The sequence below is a fragment of the Anopheles coustani genome, chromosome 2 (genome assembly GCF_943734705.1).
Source record: "Anopheles coustani chromosome 2, idAnoCousDA_361_x.2, whole genome shotgun sequence".
Lineage (NCBI taxonomy): Eukaryota > Metazoa > Arthropoda > Insecta > Diptera > Culicidae > Anopheles > Anopheles coustani.
The window spans coordinates 47,299,385-47,307,423 of NC_071289.1; the positions used below are offsets into that span (position 1 = coordinate 47,299,385).

The 8,039-nt window shown below is 39.9% G+C and overlaps 1 protein-coding gene across 2 annotated transcripts; it reads left to right on the plus strand.

Annotated features, from left to right (window-relative positions):
• The first annotated feature begins 268 nt into the window (after positions 1-268).
• LOC131262539 (potassium channel subfamily K member 10-like) lies at positions 269-5,640 on the plus strand. 2 transcript variants are annotated; one of them, XM_058264573.1, is made up of 6 exons: positions 269-332; positions 2,022-2,306; positions 2,378-2,534; positions 2,634-2,730; positions 3,291-3,420; positions 4,055-5,640. In XM_058264573.1, the coding sequence occupies exons 2-6, from the start codon at positions 2,132-2,134 to the stop codon at positions 4,774-4,776; spliced, it is 1,281 nt and encodes a 426-aa protein (XP_058120556.1). In that variant the 5' UTR covers positions 269-332; positions 2,022-2,131; the 3' UTR covers positions 4,777-5,640. The 2 variants fall into 2 exon arrangements, with proteins under 2 accessions (XP_058120556.1, XP_058120557.1); XM_058264574.1 differs by lacking the exon at positions 269-332 and having other exon boundaries at positions 1,983-2,306.
• Positions 5,641-8,039: the final 2,399 nt, after the last annotated feature.

An 8,039-nucleotide genomic window follows, 5' to 3' on the forward strand; every position in this document is an offset into this window, starting at 1 on the left:
CAAGGATACTGCTCTCTGACTTTCTGACAGCATCTTTGCAAAAACCCCGGAAGAAGGATCTCTCACGGTGCAGGCGTACTAAAACCATTTCCGTTGGAGAGATTTCCTAAACCTGAATCGAATTATGGTGGTCGGATGTTTTCAGTGGATTGGTGAACGAATAATTGGTGAACGAAATTTTGATTTCTTCCTTCTTGTCCATTGGTGAAAACATTAAAAGCAAATATGAAATAAATCGGGTTAAAAGAAAGCATATTTTGTTAATGATCGAACAGTGAAGAAACCAAAGAAAACGGGAATAAAACATAAAACGAACCTAGAAGGCTCCCGAGGTATGTTACTTATGTGTTTAATATAAATATTGTACGGAAATGTATCAATATGGCTTATCATAAGTACAACAGACATAGATTGACAATATGTAGAGAAAGCAGTATTATCAGTTTATTTTAACATAATATTGATTGATGGCAAATTAAACAAGTAATGGATTACTGCTGCTCTGGTTGAATTGCACATTGAAAAACTTTTAATTTGGTAAGCAGTACGTAAAACGGAGGCTCCTTTTATGGACGTTATTTTGCATGGTTGTGTAAGAGAACTCATATGTCTAAACCGTGTCTGTTGCGTTCTACTATTTTACGTATTAAAATATTAAGTAGTTTAAATTGATTGGGTCAAACAAAACACATCAGAAGTTCAAACAAATTTATATCTACCATTGCCTTCCATTCCATTTCTTTACTACAAGCAAGTTCTCTTTCCTTTTTTCGCTATCTCTTTCTCTTTTTAATTTAGTTTCTCCTTCTCTCTTTTACTGTATTTTACTCTCACTCTTTCTCTCCTTTCCCCTCCCTTTCATTCTTTATTGCATTCTTTGTATCTCTCTCTCTCTATTTCTCTCACTCGTTCTCTCTCTCTCTCTCTCAGTTGTCCTTTTCTCTTTTTTCTGGTCAAGTATTAATTATGCCAACGGTATTTTGGCAGTTCAACCTAGCTAGGACGCTGTGGTGCATCCGGTAATGCAGAAAATATTTGAGGTCATCATCATTTTTCTGTCGGGATCTGTAAGATTTCTCGCTGCTGTCCCATAAAAATGGTAAAAAACATTTTGAAAAATGGTTAGCCATTTTGAAAAATGGAGTTCGACACGGTCAGCATTTTTTCCCTTTTTTGTGTGTGTGTCGTTTACTTTTTGTATGAGACAATGTCGAGAAAACTGACCGATCCCAACGGAAAAATCATGATGAGCTCAATCTTCAACAATCAATTCAATACGTGGATAGCCGTGTCACCCAAATAGCGGGAGACAGCAACAATGCTCATCATTCTTTTACACTGGTATAGTTTTGAAACCAATTTTGAATTCCTTGTTATGACGTTTTAGACATTCATAAATGGTTGACTATTTATGTATGTATAAACAATTTGCATCTATGAAACCCACATCATACCAACCTCTAATCTGGTAATCATCTCATATTCGTTTAAGCATAATAAGTTTAGGCATCTCATATTCGAGTTTATAGAATCATAAACGAAGTTCACAAATGCAATGAAGGATTTCAAGATGCCATTTTTCGGTTTCACGATCCGATACCGGAGTTCACTGAGGCGATCAACTCGTTAAAGCTTGCTAAAAGGATGTTATAAAAATTATTTTTCATTCGTTGACAAAACAAAATTTTGGTCTATACCACGTTTGCAAACCAATATGCAGTATGAATGTCAGCTGTTATAAGCTGTTATGTTATGTTATGAAATTTTATGTCAGCAGCTCTGGTTGTTGTGGGTGGCTGCCCAACATTCCGAGACGTACGACGACATCACAAAATGGCTTGATGGAAAGATCGCTATTAATTTATGAAACAGATAAACATCAACATGATTTTCGATTTAAGCCAGCTATAACTGTAGTTAAAGAAACCCGAGTTTGATTCACAATTATAAACATTTTTTTAATTTTTACAAAGATGTACTAACAAACCAAGCATAATAAACCCCAATTCTATTCATTGCAGCTTCACGATGAGTTTGTGAATATAGCGAAATCATAAAAATTTAATCATTTATGGTCTAAAACTGTGGATTATCAGAGGAAATTTAGCATCTTCCAAGCACCAATTTCATAATGAACCCAAAATCACCACTGCAAGTACCAAATTTCATCGGAAGCGGAGTAAGCTCACGACCTCAGAGCCCGTCGTTGTGTTTTTCAACTGCGTCATCTAAAATAGATAAAACCGAAAACATTAACCTTTGTGGTTGTCAGCATGCGCCAAAATCTCAATGCGCATCTGCTTTTGGTAAGTAAATGCATGCTAAACGCAAAGCAATAAAATAAAGCAGGATTTGGTTTTCAATAATTTTCTTGCAGGCGTTTTAGTACTTGTGCTAGCATATACCGCTCTAGGCTCGGTCCTTTTTGTCACGCTTGAAGGAGAAACTGAAGATGGAGATATGATCGAGACGTCCGTTGCGGCTTCAAAGCCATATCCTAGACATGATTTAGTTAGTGCTGAAATGCGTCTCAAGTACGTTGAGGATCATCGTTTTCTTTTTTTTAAACTGACTAATCTATCACAAACCAACTGATAGAAATAAATATCCACATTTGTTACTATCCCTGCTAGGACCGTTGATCGATTGTGGTCCATCACTGAAGACTTGAATATACTTTATAAGGAAAATTGGACACGCTTAGCTGCACAAGAAGTATTGCATTTTCAGGTAAGATAATCTCAGAATGGGGGATCCGCGATAGTCGAACGGTAGCGCCGGTTAGAAAATCGGCCCATGAGCGCCTCGACGGCGTGAGTTCGAATCCCAACCGAGATCGGACCCTCCCCTACGAGAGGACTGATTATCCACCTACATAGGGTAAAAGTCTCGTAAGTCCTTAACGGGCTGGCATGACCCACTAGGTCGTTTACGCCAAGAAGAAGAAGAATCTCAGAATGATTATATTATGCACCAGAGTTGTTGGAAAGCGTCGTCACTATGATCTAATCTAACCAAAGTTTATCAATAATTAAATAGGATATTGCAAATTAATCAGTCTTTCACGTTTGTTTTTATAAGTAAGTAAGTTCAAACAATGCGAATGTGTCCAAACAATGCGAATGTGTCCAAATACTACTAATATTAATCGTTTCCAACCATGTCTCCGTTCTGCTTTTAAATATCCAATTATAATCTATGGGTTCTGGGGACCATAAAAAAGCACGTCTAAGACACGATGTTTTTTCATGAGGAATTTATTTTTTTCCTTTTAATTGATTTTTATACAGGATACAATCCTGCGAGCGGTACGAGCATCAAGGACACAGCAGGTTACTAATGTACAGCAACATGTTCGGCCTTACAAATGGACATACGCGTCTGCATTCCTCTATTCGTTGACCCTTATAACTACCATTGGTATGTAGAGTTTCAAATACTACTTCATTCATCCATGTAGCTAGATTTTGAAATATAAAATAACCAGAATTAACACATTTTCGAAACACAAGCTGAAACAAATTTGATTTTGGTTCAACAGTGACTAATCTTCATTGTAAAATGGTGATAAACACGGGTAAATAAATTTGCGATATCCATAAAAACTCCATTTAATTGCAGTATTGATTTGGAAAAACTAAAACAAAGTCATCGTATCCGCAAAAAGTAAATTACAAATTATATAATATGTTTTGGGGGTCCGCGACAGCCGAGCGGTAGCGCCGGTTAGAAAATCGGCCCATGAGCGCCGGGGCTCACCACCTCGACGGCGTGGGTTCGAATTCCAACCGAGACCGGACCCTCCCCTGTACGAGAGGACTGACTATCCACGTACAACAGGGAAACAAGTCTCGTAAGCCCTTAACGGGGGCAGGCATGACCAAGAGGTCGTTTACGCCAAGAAGAAGAAGATAATTTGTTTTGATGATCTGTCACTTGCCAATTTCGGCTGTTGCAAAAATAACAGATTTGTAAAAGTTCTAGAAGCACATTGGTTATTGAAATATAGTTATACTTTCCCTATTACTTACTCCAATTATTGTATATTTTTCAGGCTTTAGTGGCATTTCGCCGCGAACGCAATGGGGCAGAGTAGCGGCTCTGATTTATGCACTTTTCGGAATACCGATCATATTGCTATACCTATCTGCCATAGGCGAGGGTTTATCAAGTGGCATGCGATGCCTGTTTCGGCGTCTTCGTCCGTTCCGGTCAATGTCGACAAGTACCAACAATAGCAACAGCAGCAGCTCCAGCATCGGTAGTGTAAGTGTGCCTATGACCAGCAAAGCGAATGAACTGCAAAAGCGCTCACAACATCAAAACTACCAACGGAACTGGAGCCATGGTGGACCCTTGCACGACCCTTGCAACTACACGCTTAATTCGCATTTACGAAATGGTATTCCGGGGAGTAAGCAGACTCAATCCGTGGTACCCATATCAGTTTGCATCATGATACTGATCTGCTATGTTACGCTCGGGGCAGTGATATTCCACAAACTGCAGCCTTGGGGTGTTTTAGAGAGTCTGTACTTCTGTTTCACGTCTCTTGGCACCATCGGTTTCGGGGATCTCATGCCAAAGGGCACTGTTGCACAGTACGCGGCGTCGGCGTACATTATAATTGGAATGGCGGTCGTAGCAATGTGCTTCAGTCTCATCCAAACTGAACTCATCATTTGGCTTAAAAAATTCGCCATCCCAGAATCCCTTCCTTCTTCTACGGAGGACGTTGCTCTGGTCTCCGTGACAATGGGACCTGTTAAATCCTGACATCAACTCAATGACATCGTTCCGAACGAGTACAACTCACTTCCCCGCCGCTCCAACGCATTCCATCGCAACACCCCTGCGCGTAGATCGACCGGCATCATGGAAAATCATATAGAGTACTTTGTACCGCGGAGCGTAAGTGAGTTCAATCTCTCAGGCGTTGGTGATCTCGCACTACCCCCGCCAAAACGCAGCATTGTTACACAACACGCTGCAAGCTCGACCATGATTGCTGTTTCCAAACCTCGCGAAAAAATGGTGACGTTCGAAGACGAATCCAAGTGTCTACATGGTATCCCAACGACACCGAGAAAAACCAACCTACCTAGCGATGTGTTCATATGACGAGACGAACCTGTCAACGGTGAGACGTCCACATCACACCAGTACTCCAACGATGCGATCAAAGTTTGATGCAACATCAATGAGACCCGATTTCCACATCAACAAAAGCAATGCGACAGACCAACTTTCTCCTTCTGAAGAATCAAAATTGGTTTTTCAGATTAAAAATTGAAACCACGTTCTTTATCGTACACATACCAAGCATACACCGTGTAATATCTTGAGATAAAAAAATTACTTCACAACATTGTATTTTAAATAATGATTTCTGTCGAAGACATGTGTTGCCGTTTCGCCCAGAACACTTTTTGAAAAGAGGTAACAGTAATAAGTTCACTTCTAAACTAAGTAGAACAGTGCAACGAAGATGTATAGGTGTAGTAAAATCTTCAGGTTAAATACTTTGCGAATGACATCATTTCAAACACATTGTAGGTAGAAAATAAGCGAGTGAGAGATTTGTGAGCATAATTTTCAGAAGCAATGTGGGCTAACCAAAAGCTGAACAGTAATAAACTATCTATTGGTTTACTTGAGCCACCTTGTTTATAAGAAAGTCAAAACATTTGATTATTTTTCAATTTCATTTGATTTTAATTTAGAGAAAAATTATAATTTTAAAACTATGGTAAGTAATTGTCCAACTTGCACAAAAACTCAATTTCTATAGGACCATAGTGGTTAAAGTTAGCTGCGCTAGTTTCACAATAAATTATATTATTTTAACAACTTTTTCACAGCTTTTTTAAAGTCACCGTAGCGGATTTCTCAAAATATGGATGGAGACAGTAAAAAGAAAGCAGACCAATAATGAAAGAGTGTGATAACAATGCCCGTGCATTTTGATAGCTGACTATGACCACGTTTTTTTGATCTCGTGGTGCTGGCACACTTGAACACATAACTTGCTGGTCTGCTTCAGCTGTGTGCTATTTTCTTCCCAAGAGAGCACTGTGAGACAATGAGAGATCGCAACAGAATTGAGGGGATAATCACAAGTACCGGATGTACCTAAAAGGTATGGAATGGCTGAAACAAATGCCGCTGTGTGAACCGTTTGAATTGAATGTCTCGTTAAATTAAAGATTATGGTTATACTAGACAGGATGTAAAACATGAACTCCCTCATGCATTACTAGCATGAGTGTATGAAAATTCGACTACGCAATCAATATATGGGTGCGGTATTTCACAAATTTATAACAAACTCCCTTTTTAGGTAAACCTAGCGCAGTCTGCTCGCTACGCTCGCTGCTGGCGCGCTACCGTTTCATACTCATTTTTTCACCCCAACTCATTGGTTTATGATCTTGGTTAGTTTAACCGATTATTTCTAACCATTACAGCTTCTAACGGAAATTCTTCTACCTCTTCGTCTTGGCGTGAAGGACCTTGTTGGTAATGTAGTCCCCGTTAAGGGCTTACGAGGCTTTTACCCTATGTGTACGTGGATACTCTCGTACAGGAGCGAGTCCGATATCGGTTGGGATTCGAACCCACGCCGTCGAGGTGGTGAGCCCCGGTGCTCATGGGCCGATTTTCTAACCGGCGCTACCGCTTGGCTGTCGCAGACCCCCGAAAATTCGGAAAAGCAGAACGGAAATTCGAACGGTTCAAATATCCAATATGAATTAATGTGTCACCTATTGCATAACTTTCAGGTGCATGCGTTGAATAAATAAAATAAAAAGATAAATTGGTAAAAGAGTAAATGAGGCCCCGGGCTAGATTCTCCTCTTCCTGCTGGTTCACATTAAGCGCCTGAAGCTATGCAAAGCGCGACACATGCATTCGTTTCGAATTTTTGAACGCTAACGGTTCGCTTAAAAGACCATAACGGTTTAAACTAATCACGCAGTGGAGGTTGAATGCGGGTTAATATACTTTTACATGTTGAGTTACTAGTAAGTAAACTATACCACACATGATGAACAGCATGAAACAATGAGTTTAGCCGAAGAAATGAGTTTGTTATAGTTTTGAGAAATAAGGGGGGCCCGTGGGCGCCCCTCATACCGCACCCCTAGGTTGATTGCGTAGCCGAAATTTAACGAATTAATGTATCACCAATTGCATACATTCAGTTTAAACGTCCACAAGAGGTGTAGCCACGATCGAAAACATGGCGGCCGAGGCCTCATTTACTCTTTTACCGTTTCGACTTGCCTCCTTGGGTTAGTCGAAAAGTATCGTCTCATACCTTTTCCCGAATTTTTTTTTTTTTTTTTATTTACCGGGGAGTGTTTTCTGGTCCCTTGGCGTTGGAGGGGTGATCCATCTATGGAAGTCGAGGAGACCGTCGACTTAACCGACGGCGACGGCGGACCTTTCACCTTGGTAAAGGGTAAAGGTGACTCCGCGAAGCGTAAAGCTTCCCAGCCGTTGGGTGAGACGATATCCAAGAAAACGAGTGATGGCTCGTGTCCGGAGTCATGGCAGGGAGAATATTTGGTGTTCTTCATGCCTGGACGAAAGGCGTTAGATATATATCTCATATATACTAAATATACTAAATACTATATACCAAAAAGTAACAGTTTACGGATTTGGAAAAATCTTCAAAAATAGTGAAGTAATAGCGTTTTACAAGTAGGGGTCAAAATGACCCCTAAAAAGCATTCAAGGTATAGTCAAGTTGGTTCTCAGAACCGGTCGAACAGAAAAATCTGAAATTTTTGTTTTAGATATAGCTTAGAATTTTAAGAAAAGCCTTATTTTTTTTTTGTAAAAATTTTCAGCCGTTTTCGAGATATTAAAATCGAAAATTTCGTTGGGGTCAAAATGACCCAAATGGATTCTAGTGTTAAAAAACCTGGCTGCCTTTACCTTGCCCCTGATCCAAAGCGCTCTTAAGCAATGGGTGGAGCAATGGCCTGCTTTGAAGTCGTTGGTGCGTCTAGACGATTAAACTCTGAAAT

What these genes read in the sequence shown, in the direction of transcription:
- LOC131262539 (XM_058264573.1), top strand. Translation starts at nt 2,132, where the DNA reads ATGAACCCAAAATCACCACTGCAAGTACCAAATTTCATCGGAAGCGGA. An exon ending in TCAATGCGCATCTGCTTTTG is followed by an intron (nt 2,307 to 2,377) that starts GTAAGTAAATGC and finishes ATTTTCTTGCAG; the next exon opens with GCGTTTTAGTACTTGTGCTA. An exon ending in AGTGCTGAAATGCGTCTCAA is followed by an intron (nt 2,535 to 2,633) that starts GTACGTTGAGGA and finishes TATCCCTGCTAG; the next exon opens with GACCGTTGATCGATTGTGGT.